At 41.9% G+C, this 15,060-nt stretch overlaps 2 protein-coding genes across 2 annotated transcripts; one reads left to right on the forward strand and one right to left on the reverse strand.

The window, feature by feature from the left end:
- Positions 1-874: 874 nt before the first annotated feature.
- SARC_02837 (hypothetical protein) lies at positions 875-4,395 on the forward strand (the record flags this gene model as incomplete). The annotated part of the gene is made up of 7 exons (XM_014303372.1): positions 875-1,107; positions 1,278-1,531; positions 1,884-2,007; positions 2,938-3,320; positions 3,536-3,725; positions 3,999-4,090; positions 4,306-4,395. Coding segments are annotated over 7 exons (1,366 nt in total), but the record flags the coding sequence as incomplete, so codon positions are not given.
- Positions 4,396-4,443: 48 nt separating this feature from the next.
- On the reverse strand, positions 4,444-12,807 carry SARC_02838 (hypothetical protein). The gene is made up of 16 exons (XM_014303373.1): positions 12,567-12,807; positions 12,124-12,203; positions 11,721-11,859; positions 10,981-11,078; positions 10,416-10,704; positions 10,087-10,248; positions 9,718-9,929; positions 9,162-9,385; positions 8,629-8,830; positions 8,278-8,435; positions 7,851-8,113; positions 7,492-7,652; positions 6,969-7,271; positions 6,511-6,792; positions 5,734-6,360; positions 4,444-5,588 (listed from the first exon to the last, which is right to left on the reverse strand). Exons 1-16 carry the CDS (start codon positions 12,709-12,711, stop codon positions 4,965-4,967), a joined length of 3,969 nt encoding a protein of 1,322 aa, XP_014158848.1. The 5' UTR covers positions 12,712-12,807; the 3' UTR covers positions 4,444-4,964.
- Between the last annotated feature and the right edge of the window lie 2,253 nt (positions 12,808-15,060).

Below are 15,060 nucleotides of genomic sequence, written 5' to 3' on the forward strand. Positions count from 1 at the left end.
AACGACACACAACAACACAATACACAGTCACACATACACACACACACACGTACACACACATACATACACACACTCACATATATATATATATACATATATATATATATATATATATATAAATATATATATATATCATACATCACCTTTATAGACCTGAAGAGACATATGGTGGTGGTTGTATTTTATATATCTACTTTCATAGATATGTTTCTGAAGATGTATAAGTATGCAGTCTGGCACTTTGTGTGTGTGGGGTTTAGGCGATAGAATAGAGGAGCGCGGCAACTTGGATGGGTTGGAAATTGTAGTCGTACGTGTGATGAATAACTCGATTAGAACTTGTACTTCTTCGATATCTCGATCTCTAAGGCGCTTGTAGTTTATCATGTTTGTTCTTTAGATCTCACGAACTTGTTCGCATGGATCAGAACGTATCGTGAACTGGAAATGGGACTTCACTGTCTAATATGAATTCTACGTTTATGCCTCGAAACAGTGCCTCAAAACCGAAGAAAACTGTCGCAAAGAAAAAAGCCCCACCTAAGAAACAAAAACCTACAGCCGAGTTAACAGAAGAACAAAAAGAATTGCTGCAGCAACAAAAGGAAGCGAAAAGGTATGTATATCCAAAATGAAAAGTAATGACTACATTACTGTGTATCTGTGAAGTAAAATGAGGAATTCCGCGACGCCCTGTGCATTCTTCGCATTGTCATTTCTTCCGTGTACGCCTACAATATGGCGTGCGCCTCTGAGAAGTGCTACATCCTTTAATTTTTGATTGCGACAAGCTGATTTGCATTATGACATATCTGGGAGTCATCGATCGGACGGAGACAATGCGACTAGTAACACATCTAATCACTACACACAGGCGAGTTCAGCAAGCATGCAAGCTTGTAATATTTACAACGGCAAAGAAAACATCCATGAATACCACGGATGTATCAAAACTTGTAAGCAAAAGTATTCGCAATCTAATATCCGCCGGGCATTGTCACGATATACTTAAGAAGGCTTCAAGTCACTTGGCAGCCAAGTACGTGCACGTGCTTCCCGGCCGCATACAACAGTATATCCAATCCACCGTAGGATCTGATATGGAAGGTATGGAGCGGACTTGGAGATTAGATACAATTCCGACTCGCTAGCGGTGATGTAGCCTTATGCCATACTACTAGTTCCTGTGAATGATTTGCTGTCTTTGTCCGTGAATATACGACAAGCGATAAATGCGTAATCATTATCTAACCTCCACACGTGTGCCTACATTGCAGCCCTGGGAATACTCAAAGGTTTAGATTCGCTCACGCCAACTCTGTACATCAACTTTCCTGCCGGAAGGCTGAAGCTATTCGGCGCCCTGGCTATGCTTCAAAATAATTATCTGGTAGCGCAATTTAATAAGCATAACGTGAGTGTCGGTGACGCCATTGATTCGCTAGTTGTTTATTCTGAGTGCTGTTGGGTGGGAACTGCCGAGGAAAATGCGGACGAGAAGCCCTTGCCTATGCCGGAAAGCATCGTGAAGGTGTGCCTCGTTGCTGTGCGCATACTTTACGAGTTTATACGGACAATGTTATGTTTTTGGCATTTCAACGCCGATTTCCGTATAGAAGCCTTTCTTGCATACGTGTTTGTATTCTGATCACTCATATTTCGGTACATTAAAGTGTATATACTTACATTTTAGATTAGTGTGGGTGGGAAGGCAGCACACCCAGTGTATCTCAATACGCGTGTATATGCGTACGATAGGTAGAAATCCTATTCAACGATTGATACTAGCATGAAAACCCTGTGTAGCTACAGTGATACCTCAAAAATCTATTTAACATTTCTGGTCCTCGATCGGTGTGCGTCGCTACATTGTGACCTGGTAGATGCTTGAACCTGCAGCTGCACTATCAGACGAAAATCTGAAAACCCAAACGGAGCGACCGCTGGTGGTGAGTGACGACAACACCGACACTGAAGAGCCATCAGCAATCTTAATTTCAGATGAAGGTAGAGCCATATACATATGCAAGTTTGATGGTCTCCTTCCGATCTATCCTTAGTTTTGCGCACGTGTTCTCGTCTACGTCTGTCTTATTGATCCAATATGCTCTCGAATGCGTCCTTGCTGGGTCTGTCGTGCAGTGTAGTATGCTGTGTGGTGATATCGGGTACTTTATAGTAGATGGAAGGAGGATACTGAAACAATATCGTTGTCTCGGACGCTTTGTGAGGCATACACAAGAGAGTACTACAGCAAATTCCGAAGGATATCAGCGTATGAACATAACATTTTCTACTTCTCCTCTGCGGCCATCTAATCTAATTCAATTTAATTTATCATATCGCAGACAAGGTGACGAATGGGTCAGTTTCCGCGCATCGACCGCGTCGACGCGTAGCTGAAGGTTGTTGTCCTTGAAAGACTGTTAAATGTGTTCTTTATGTAGTATACAAAAAGAAATGGATATATTAGTATATTCATATGGGTATAGACTACAAGTTTATATGTGTATGCATGTGTCTATAAAGGTATGATTGTATTTTAATATTTACAAGGCTCTATGTATACACATATCCGTGTGTATATTTACACTTTTCGAATATCCAAATATCGCGCCCTGCAATCGATACACATCAATTTGCACTTATACTTTTTACAGTTATTTATCCCTACTAACATGTGCTTGATTTAGTGTACTTCGCCAGTGCTAATGAAAATGTCTCACAATTGACATGTACATATATGCATATCGACTTTAAGTGCAATCACAGTACATCATATCTACTGAGCATTTATTTTATATCTGCCCCCATTTTCATGATCATTTCTATGTTTATGTTAATTCATACAATAGTGCAGTGTTGTCTCATTTCACAGTAACCAGCAGTCAGTTAACATGAATTCTAATTATTTATACATATATTCTTCTCGTACAGTGTCCTATGCAGATATGGATATCGAGAAGGGCTCATCGGGCGACGCACAGAGCGATTCTGAGAACGAAATCCGTCCGAGTGGGCCTAGGTATGTCATTGGTAAGAAATCGCCCCTGAAGCCGACAGACGAACCAAAACCACAGTCGAAAAAGTCGCTACTTGAAGGATTACCGCGGACTGGCAACGTTGTTAGCAAGACAAAGGTGAGCGAGAAATCGGAGAGTGACAGCGACAACGAGAGTGGGGAGGATGTTGATGATGAAGACGAAGAGCCGGAATACATACCAAAACCCACGTCGAGAGGTAAGCGTACACTGCCCGCGGATAGCGAATCGGACGCTGAGACTGAATATGTGCCAAGGAAGACTGCACGCACTAGTCAGGTATATGGATACATTTTCTCGTTTTGAAGGACTCTGGGATATTCTTCCTGCTATTATCATAGGTCGAACGTTGTGTGCACAGGCCGCAATTGCTTTTTGCGATTCCATGAGAAGAATAGATTTCGTTTGGTGATTCATGTTGCATGTGCACTGTAGAAGTTTCTATGCTCGCTCTACTTCTTTTGACCGGTGTTGCTTTCCTTTGCTGTCTTCAGACCAAGAGGAAAGCTACCAACGGTACTACGAATAATGAGGACACCAACAGCCCGCCAGCTCCCAAGCAATCTCCACGTAAGGCTGCGAACACAAAAAAGGTTCAAGCGTCCAAGAGCCAAAGCGTTCTAGCAAAGAACGAACCAAACAGTAGAAAAATGAAACAAGGAACGTTGACCAGCATGATACAAAGTGAGTGTCTTATTGGAAAATTGATTGTGTGTGAGTTTGCAAACAATGAGAGATGTACATCGTTGAAAATGTTTGGATAGCTACAAGCGATGTCCGTCATTTTTAGATCCCTGAAGTTTAGAACATAGTTATACTGTTTTTGTTCGTTAATCGTGAAGACAAATAGAAAACCCTAGTAGGCTCTGCGTTGAAGTTAAGTTGTTACTGGGCTAGCTGGGTTTACAAGACTTATCAACAGCCTTCATGGTCTTCATTTTAAATCGCACTCCGTAGATTCAACTGCGAACCCCAAATCAAGTGAGAATGCGCAGTCAAGGACAAGTGCGAAGAAGGCAACAAGTAAACGGAGCTCAGAATTCATCGAGGTGCGATATCACAAGATATTGATATGGTTGATGATTTTTAGCGCACATGAGCGGTGTTTTTAAACAGAAAATTCCCAAAAGCCTTTCACAAGCAATGTGAAATACTTAGTATAATGTTCATGATTTGGTTTAGACTACCATTCGTAAGTTTCCGGAAATCGTTAAACACGGCAGCTCTTCAATATAACTCTCATTCAATGTACTTTCTCACGCAGATCGATGTCGATAGTGACGATCCGTTCTCACTGGACGTGAAAGTCATATCAACGCAAAGCCCATTCAAAAAGACACCTTTCGATGTTTGAAGGTTTGGCATATCATGATATCTCCGAAATGTTGGGAATTAGTCATATCGACGAACTCATCAGTAGACTTGATTGCCAGCGAAGTAACAGATAATGGGAAAGTAGACGGACGAAAACACGCCCGGAGGTACTCTACGACGCTATTTACAAAATATTCCGCAGATGGCACATCAGGATTCTAATGGAGTTGCATACGATCGTCGGATATACATAAGATCGTTGGATATGATCTATACTTAATGATTGACTTTTATTTTATATTTTACTCAGTGTAAATGGTCTTACACGCTATAAAACTTGAGAACAACAAACTAGCTGATGCTGCCTGCAGACAACTGCTTCTTCTTGCGCTCTAGGCGTCTGGGGTACGAACTACCTTAACTAGCGTATACAACTATAAAATAGTGTCACATAATAATTTGAATTATATTGTCCCTTGCAAACCTCTTCTGAGTGTACATGCCATCTCCTAATAATAAACCTGCGATGCCAATACCGCGTGGTGCGTAACCGTCGGGCTACACGATGTCGCAGCCTTCTAAATTGAACAGATGATTCGAACCAGCACCTCATTCTCTGTACTGCGTTTTGACTAAGTTTGCATAATAGCCATTCAACGCCAATAGTTGCGAGTGCGTGCCACTCTCTACAATGACTCCGTCCTTCACAAATGCAATCACATCGGCATTCTGGATGGTCGATAACCTGTGTGCGATCGAGATGGTCGTACGGCCGACAGAAGCACTGTCTAACGCCGCCTGAACTAACCGCTCGCTTTGCGAATCCAAAGCCGAGGTAGCTTCATCTAGCAGCAGAATCTTTGGGTCTCGTACCAGCGCACGAGCGATAGCGATACGTTGCCTTTGTCCTCCAGAGAGCTGACTTCCCCTGTCGCCGACATCACAATCGTAACCGCCGGGTAGATCCATGATGAAATCGTGAGCATTGGCTAGTTTGGCAGCCTTAATGATCATCTCCTCGGTCACAGGTACATCTCTAGTCTTGATACGTCCGTACGCAATGTTGTTTCGTACGGATGTTCTGAATAGATCAGGCTCCTGGTTGACAAGACCGATCTGATCACGCAGCGATCCGATATTGATTGATGTGATGTCTTGTCCGTCCAATGAGATTGACCCTCCCAGAAGCGTGTAGAAGCGCTCAGAAAGAGCAATCAGGGTAGATTTTCCGCACTAAGATTCGAAGGAAAGAAAAAGGGCGAGAGATGAGTACAGGGGCATAAAAGATGGCATCGATTTTTTATGTAGAGGGCTGAAAACAGTTCGAATCTATACAAGAAACCCAAAAAAAAAGAGTCTCGAATCGCAGTAAACTTACCCCACTTTGTCCGACCAAAGCTAGCGACTTTCCTGATCCAATGGACACATTCAGCTTCTTCAACACCTGCACTTCCTGACGTGTAGGATATGCAAACTCCAAATCCTTGAATTCAAGGTTGCCTTCGACATGATCAACAATCGTTCCTTCGGTACTAGACGAGTCCACCTCAGGCACACGGTCTATGAGTCTGAATACCTTCGATGCAGAGATCTTAGCCTTGCCCGCGTCAGGCATCATCGCTGACACTTGCCCCAGCGTCATAGCTCCGAATATGATACCATTAATAGCGGTCAACATCTCCTGGAAGTCGCACTTGCCATCATCCACAAGTGTGGATCCATAGTAGAAAGACACAGCCCAGATTGCAAACATAAAGAACTCGGAAAACCCGAATCCTATGCCAGTTACATGCGAAGCCTTGATAGTAGATTTGTATGGCGCCATAAGCTCGTCCCCATATCTATCCAGTTGTTCGTCTTGTGCGTTGATCGCCAGAACAGTTCGAATGGAATCCACAGTCTCGGTTGCCACACTCCCAGCCCTCTCAAACATTTTGTTTCCATCTTTCTGAAAGCCGGTCATGGCCCTCATTTGAAGAGCTCCCGAGACAACTACTGCTGGTACCTATAAGCACAGAATCCCAAAACCCGACAGGTTAGCACTATAGGATTGATACTGAGGACACGCTATTTAATTGAATGTACCTTCTAATTTTATCTGACACATAATGAAAGAAGTATATACTCGTGTAGTGACACATCAAGGTTGACTTACCATTGCGAGCACCACAGCCGCTAGCAGGGGACATGATACAAACGCTATTGTCAGACCAAAAGCCATAGTCCCAATAACAGTCATCACCGAGCCTAGTTGGCTACCAGTGATGGCTTGCACATCGGCTGCTTCGGTGCTCAGTCGTGCAGAAAGCACCCCCACAGAATTCTCGGATTTGTCGAAAAACCCTACTTCTTGTCGTAGTAGTGCTTTGAACGAAGCTTCTCGCACGCGCATTGTGAGAGCTTCTCCAGACATCGCAAGGGGTGTGATGGCCAACCACTGCAACACAAGGAAATGTAAGGAGCGTAAGTGAAGTTTTGTGACAAGCAACTGCAAGCGAGAGCGCATTGCGGCACTGAAATATCGAGCGCCACGGTCCAAGCAACAATATACGGCTACTTAGAATCAAAACAGACCACATTCCGAGCGCCGAGGGACGAACCAGAAGAACATACCTGTGCAAAAAATGCAAAAACAGCCAGGCAGACGAACATGATTGTGAGAAAGTCCACTTCGTCTTGATCAGACTCCAACATCGCGTTAATTATCCGAGAAAAGACTACCGCAAATCCTGGCCACAGAAACCCTATTCCAGCCGCTCCTATCAGACCCAAGACAATGAGTTTCCACTCACCAACATTCATCTTGAATGCTCGGACAACTACACCATCATCGACAACCTTGTCCGTATCGCCGTCTACTAGTTCTCGAAGCTTAGCAGCGTCAGTCTCCTCCTTCAATCTCTGAATCTCGGCGCGCTATTTCAAATTTGAAACAATGATGGATGGCATGAGCAAAAGTACAGGCTAAAATACCTCGCAACTGGATGGGGATAGGATTAAGGTCACTCGATGTTGTAATCGGTAACTTCTACTATTAGAAATTCAGACTGTTGAACAATTATCTCGTATCTGAAATTCTTAGAATGTGAAAAGCTTCGAACCAATGGCAAAAGGAAACTTAGATGTGCCAAATTACCTTCACAGATGACATTTTCGATGATTTTCTCGATGATTTTCTAGAATGCTTTTTGGACACGTGTTTCGTATTTTGATAAGCAGTAGCTTCGTCATCAGAAGAGCAGTCATCGCTTGAATCTCCGTTCATGAGCTGCAACTGAACGAAATCGAAGTATTTCCCTGTGGCGTGTATAAGGCAAAATCGAGAACGTAAGAAATTTGTGTTTCCAGGAATTTTTGGAGAATTGTTTTCAATAAGTGAGCGAAAGCGGTCCAGGTCAATGCAACATAATTGAATGACGATCCTTCTTAGTGCAAACGAGGCACTACGAACTATCTTGACACTACCCCCCCCCCCAAAAGAATTAAAAAAAATACCTTTTTTAGCCAGCAGCTCGTCGTGACTGCCTGCCTCGACTATGCGACCAGCCTCTACAACCGCGATGGTATCAGCGTTCTGAACAGTGGTCAACCTATGAGCGATAACAATAGTACTTCTACCTGTACTAGCCTTCTCCAGTGCATCTTGCACCACACGCTCACTTTCACTATCCAGAGCACTCGTGGCTTCGTCGAGAAGCATCACCGCTGGATTTCTAATCAGTGCACGTGCGATTGCGATACGTTGCTTCTGACCTCCACTGAGAAGATGAAAGTAGGACACCGGCATCAATATACGATATATCTAATAGCGAGCTTCAACACAACTTCATGCAACAAAGTATGACTATAGACTTGCCACTACAGACGCCAAATTGAATTGTCAGATCAAAGCCTTGTAACATAAACAAAACAAAAAAAGTACCTGAGCTGAGAGCCACGAGATCCTACCATGGTATCATAACCATCGGGAAGTTGGCAGATAAAATTGTGAGCATTCGCATTCTTCGCGGCCGCTACGATCTCTTCTTGGCATACTTGTTTACGACGGAAGCGTGGTCCTTCACCATCCCAATCTGGCACCTGTATAGCATTAAAGCCCGAGAAGAATGAACGATTAACTGCCTGCTAGCGAAAAAAAAATGGGAACACCAGGGGCATTCGAGAGGTCCCAAACTCCACACTCAGTCAGAATAAAACAACCTCAACCTTAAGTTACGAAACACATTGAAAGTTGTCAATATCTTTGCATTGATCAACTTGCTCGAGAATGTACCTCTTCGATGGAAGCGCCCATTGCTATATTTTCAGCTATTGATTTCGCAAATAATGTAGGCATCTGGCTGACGATGCCGATCTGCGATCGCAGCCATTGTATGTTGACGTTTCGAATGTCTTCTCCGTCTATTTTGATGGACCCACCAGTAACGTCGTAGTATCTCTCTAGCAGCTGAATGCAAGTACTTTTCCCGCACCCACTGCGCATAAGTGAATATATGTAAGAGTTATAAACACAGAACTAGGTAAACATCATCAGTATTCCTTTCGATGGAGAAGATTCGGGCAAATCTAGAAAGTGACTCACAGACTAGATCAGTATACGGTCGAGGTCATTGGGGAGTTAGTGTTCACTTTCTGAAGGGTTGCGGGATTCACTGAACACAACGACGGCTTCACCCTACCCACAGACAGGGTAAAGACGTACCCTGTGAACAACCACAGAGCATCTACTGAGCTCGTTTTACGATCAAAAACGCAACGCTGCACCCAGCACGACTGCGCCATGCAAACGACATCAAAGGATCGTACCTGTGTCCAACCAGGGCTAAAGTCTTGCCGCCCTGCAAGTCAAAGTCCATGCCGTTGCAAACCTTCTCTTCCCGGCTAGCGTAGTTAAATTCAACATTGTCGAACTTAATGTTTCCATTGCAAGTCTTGGGAACGATGCCAGTGGTGCTCAGATTATTGATAGCAGGCTCACGGTCGATGATCGAGAAGATGTAATGCGCTGTACCGCGTCCAGTAGCAAACGCCTGAAGAATAACGAAACGTTAATTCATGAGATTTAAAATTGATAGAACACATCGTGATAGTACCTTATCGGAGCAATATAGAATACACTACCTCATCGATAGCCGGAGCTCAGCGGCCAAAAACTTGGGAACATACAGAAAAACAAAATTGGACGTTGCCAATCGTTGAACTTCCACACAGTCTAACTTCTAAATTGATACAGAGCTTGATATAGCGATATACTACGTCGCAATTAATAATACCATCAATCTACAATCCTACGAGTACATAAAGCTTGTAATAGGTTTGAACTTATACCGACAGGTTTGCTCAACAAGAATTTAACACGTACCGTAAGCGAGGGAGCCGCTTGGCCCAAAGCAAACGCCCCCATGATGACCGCGAAGAACACAGTCGTCACGTTACCAACTGAAAGATGCCCCTCCACCACCATCTTATTTCCAAACCAGAAGCCAAGTGCATAAGTCAGGAGCATGAAGCCCATAGTAAAAGCCAAACTCAAGCCGGAGAACATGCCCTTTTTCTTCCCACTTTGATAGGCCTCTGAATTATAAACAAATACATAAAAGGAAGTTAAGCACATATCGACGCTGAATTCGCTGACTTGGTATAACCAAATGTTATTTTAGGAAGCTCTCCTCAAAAACTTCAAATCGAGAACCAAGTACGAGCTTGTATAATTGATCAATACAAAAAATACCTTCAAGTCCCTTAGCATAGCGTTTGTATTCGTCTTCTTGTCCAGAAAATGCTGTGACAACGCGAATCATCCCAAAGGCTTCTTCAACCACTGCACCTGCTTTGGCATAGGCTGTCTGCCCTTCAGTAGCGGCATCAGTCATGACTTTGGCCATGAAAGCACCTGTTCAAGATGATGAAAATAAGCGCAGGTTCTTCGTTCAGAATCGCGAATAAAGATCCAACCAATATGTGCCTCACGTACGATACTAGAAACTACCCTGCACTCCAAAAAACAACAATGCTACAGCTAAGGAACGGGGCTTACAACCTCAACCACATGCTACTCACCAGAGATCGCGAGGACCGGTGTACAGGCCATGATGACCAGAGTCAGCTGCCAGCCGTAATAAAACCCGATCGCAAATCCAGATATGCACATCGACATGTATTGTATAAAGCTCCCCACTTTATCGCCAATCGCGCTCTCAATCTTCACTACATCTCCGGCCACCCGGGCGGTAAGTGCCCCAGAATCGACGGTGTCGAACCACGCCATCTCTTGTGAAATAATGGACTTCAAGTACTTATTACGTATGCGTCTGGCTTGACGAGAAGCAGCTAGAATAAAGAATCCCACCTGCAGATGGCGATAAGTATAACACTTAGTGCTTTTCCAATGACATGGCATGTTCATGAACGTAGTGGGACAGTCGATCGTATACACTTTCATATGAACTAGCGATAATTTCTAGCAGTATATTGTTGTAAGATTACAGAAAAACTTGATATAAATCTAGCGAATCAACGATTTCACAATTCATTATTCTAACGCGGAGTACTCTTGAAGCGCCTATTGAAGCGCCCCCGGTAAGGAGATCACACTCATGGGTCCAAAGGAGGAAAATTTTCTCACCTGAGCATACGATGTGAAAAAGGCCGCTATCCCAAAGAATATGAACTTAAAGACGGCAGGCCTCATGGCATCTTCCAAGCTAGAATTAGGATCAGTGGCTGCAAGCGAAAGAATTGAAATGTTAGTACGTAGCCAGATAACCATCCTGGCGATAGATTTACACATGTGCGTGGTGTCGTGAAACTGATTGCACGCCTACGTCATGTTCACTTTCACGATTCCACCCACAGCAGTCACAACTGGACATAAATATATGCAAAAGTCGCCTCGCCACGGCACACTATCGTTTAAACTATAGAAAAGTAAAGTGAGAGAAAAAAGCGGGAAAAAAATTACACAACATACTCAGATAAAGGCATCGAACTCTGGACAGTCCGATACATGTAGAAGCCGCCCACAAATACGAGAATGAGGGGAGAATAAATACATATGCAAACTTAAACGTGCAAAATAGAATGCTTCAACAAGGCATGCGGCTGAATTTGATGCAAGTAAAACAACCCATCAGCTAGTGATGATAGTTTAACAAATCAACAAAGAAACAAATCATGAATGAACCAAAAACCTCAGTAGCACTACTCCAGTGGAGGCTAATGTGGAGGTATAAATTCGAGTTCGCAATACAACTGTTGGTACAGAAAAAACCTGCTAATGTGTATATATTATGACATACAGTATAAAAGTTCAGAAATGTGAGTAAATATCCTCAAATAAATACACTACCCACGAAATTGACTTACGATCGTAGGCGTCAAAAGCGTCTCCAAAGAAGATGGCGATGACACTCATCAGGATACCGTGGATAGAAGAACATATGGCGGCAACAAGGATCATTAGGATATCCCATTTGTCAGCAAAACGAAACAGCTGGAGGAAGCTCTGGTAGGTTGTAAAATGTATGTCAGTCGTTCTGAAAATTCGAGAATGTACATAAAATACAAAATACCGATGTATGTACTGATAATCTCTGCTGTCGTAAGTTGGGCAATGTGTAATCTGACAAACAATCTAGTAGGTTGCAAAAACATCAGCTCCGAATTCTCATACGCTTTAAAAACTTACGGATTAATTGTATGGCAGTAGAATAACCTAGTATGCCGTATTGAATAAAATTACACCACCTTTGGAGTTCTCAGTACATACCACGGTAGGGGCGGTCTCCTCCTTCTCTTCATTTTTATCAGTGGCATCGATTATGTTGACATTGCTGTCCGCATCACCGCCTAATAGAGAGAAAGATGTACGAAAGTAACAATAAGTCACGAATCCTATGGACATCACTGTTTGCAAACTTCAGAATATGATCAATACTCAAACATATCAGGACAATTTACTAGCGAGCAGCACTCCGAAATGGCCAGTTACTATCTGCAACAGGTAAATTGCTAGTGCCGCCAGTAAGAACAGTCCGCCTCCTGAGTGGAACAACGTATAGTGGTACTTCTGTTCACCGCTATCATACCACAGGCGGTTTCGAAATTTTAGTGAGAGCAAAGCGCCTTGTCATTCATTTTCGGAAAGGACACAACATGGCATTACCCGATATGGGGCGGTGTTAATCGTACCACACAAATTTAATTACGTACCTCCAGGAACATCGTACTTGTCGGTTTTATTCTCGTCTCCTTTACTGTCGGCTTTCGAATCTATCACAGCATCTATACGGTCGTCACCGATGTCGTCGTTGTCTAAACGAACCTCTACGAGGTCAACTGCATTATCTACAGACATTCCCAACGTTGGAAACTTACTGTACTAAATATATTTACACACCAACGCAGGGGATATCACAACAGTCGCAAAATTTAATATTAAAATAGTGTTAAGGTTTGTTATCAAACGCATGATGGATTATTATCTTTATACTCCTCAATCTGGACGACTGCAGTCACTGGACGTCGTTTTGTGTGTGGTTTGCAGAGAACAAGTCGTCATAGAAAAAATCACTTATTTACTCTCGAGACTAATAAATCCACAGGGGGTCATGAGTCATCATGACTCATGAGTCCCCGTCTTCCCGAATCCCGAATCCCGAATCCCGAATCTTGAACCTCATTGTAAACGATATGGTATTTCGTTTAACGTAAACGTTAGAGACTTGATATAGTCAAAACTAAAAATGGGAAGAAAGAACACTACTATGGACAGTAATCGGACTATATCATGGAAAGGTTGCTAAATATAGCACCTCATATCCCGAATATTGCACCCACTTGATGACTTGAATGATGTAGAACCAACCCAAAATAAACGCCAACAAAATGTTCTATATTTTTCTAATTTACTACAGGAAGAACCCAGAGTGAACCCACACACACTCGTCTCACAGCCACAGACTCTTCACAGCCCAGGGCCCCAGGGCCCAGGCTTACAGCGCAAAATGAATAATGTTTGGCCAAGAGTCCACGACTCATTTTGATACATACAACACGCTTATGAGCTTTAACAGAGTGAACACAGTCAACACTCAACATTCCGTGTCCGAGACTCCGAGACTCCGAGACTCCGAGAGACCTTCCGAAACTCGTTTTTAAAAAATGAATGAAGCTTCGGAAGTGTTTTTAGAAATAGAGCTTAGAAATAAAGCATAAGAGCTCGGTAAATACGTCCGAGCCAAGACACATATATTTGTTTTTTTTTAAACAAAAACAATAGGAGCCGTAAACCAAAAAAAATGACTTTAGGAGATGGGAGATTATTACTACAGAGGTTGACCCAGAGACACCTTAAAAATCAATATCATTGGCGGATAGACAACATAATTTCTTCGTATTAACGAATAATAAACGTACGCTTAATTTCGTCTCGATCGGACTATTAGTTCAATAGTTATGAAGAATTTCATTGTGTACCAGAACTGGGTCAATCTAGCCACCAATGAGTGGAAGCTAATATAACATTTCAAAGCAAAAGCAAAAAAAACCCCCAAAAAACCCGAACATGAATCCGAACGAGGGCTTTTTTATTTTAATATTAGTCCGAAAATTCACCTTGGGACACTGTTTATAAAAACGACAGGTTCGCCCCAAAAAAAAATCCCAGCATAAATACGAACATAAATAAAAAAAGACTGGCCCTAAATTTGTCACTAATAACTTCATCAAAAAAATTGTCATCATTTGTTGCAGTAGTGATGGCTGATATTATAGATTAATACTGTACAAAAAGTATACAACTCAAACACTATCCAATAAAACAACTCTTTAAAAGATTTTTAAGCCAATGACAGTAGCTTCTCGTTTTTTCTTCTTTTTTTCCGAACAATAATATTTTTAATCATGGCCTAAATAATTTATAAATATACTATGATAGAATGTATAATTAGGGTCGGTCCTGCCCCCGAATTTGAAAATGAAATGAAATATGAAATATGAAATTTCTGAGCCCGAATTTCATTTTTAGGCATGTGGCGGCGAGACCAGTCCCAACGCTGATTTTCAGGAATGAAGTGAAATGAAATATATATAGATAATATTTCATACTGAATTTACAATACATATCCTTCATTTGTTTTTTTTTCCACAAAGCAAAATTAACGAGAATGTAATTATTTTGGCAATTGTTTTTGGGGTTTTTTTAAAACTACAATATGAAATCCAGAAAAAACCTAAGACAACCAATAGGATCACAATTTCACTCATATTTCACTTTTCATTTCATTTTTCACTACCTTCCAACTTCGCAGGTTGAAAAAAAAGTGAATGAAATTTCATTTTATTTCTAAACAATTCACTGCGTGAAAGTGAAACGAAATTCATTTATTGTGAAATTTCAGTGAAATTTCACTAAATTCGGCGGCAGGACTGACCCTTGATAATTTAGCAGGCTATGTTTCAAACTTTCAATACTTCAATTTATATAACAATATCGGATATGTAATTGCATTTCTTTAGTAAAATATGCACTCAGCAGTTGCTTTAAAATAAAATATGCCATAGCCCATATCCTTCTGTATAATTTAGAAGGCTATGCAATGTATGCCTATCCTTCTGTCTGATTTAGAGAGTTATGTATATATATATATATTTATACATATATTTTTATATATTTTTAAATATTTTTATATTATTTTTATATATT

This window comes from Sphaeroforma arctica (genome assembly GCF_001186125.1).
Source record: "Sphaeroforma arctica JP610 unplaced genomic scaffold supercont1.133, whole genome shotgun sequence".
NCBI lineage: Eukaryota > Ichthyosporea > Ichthyophonida > Sphaeroforma > Sphaeroforma arctica.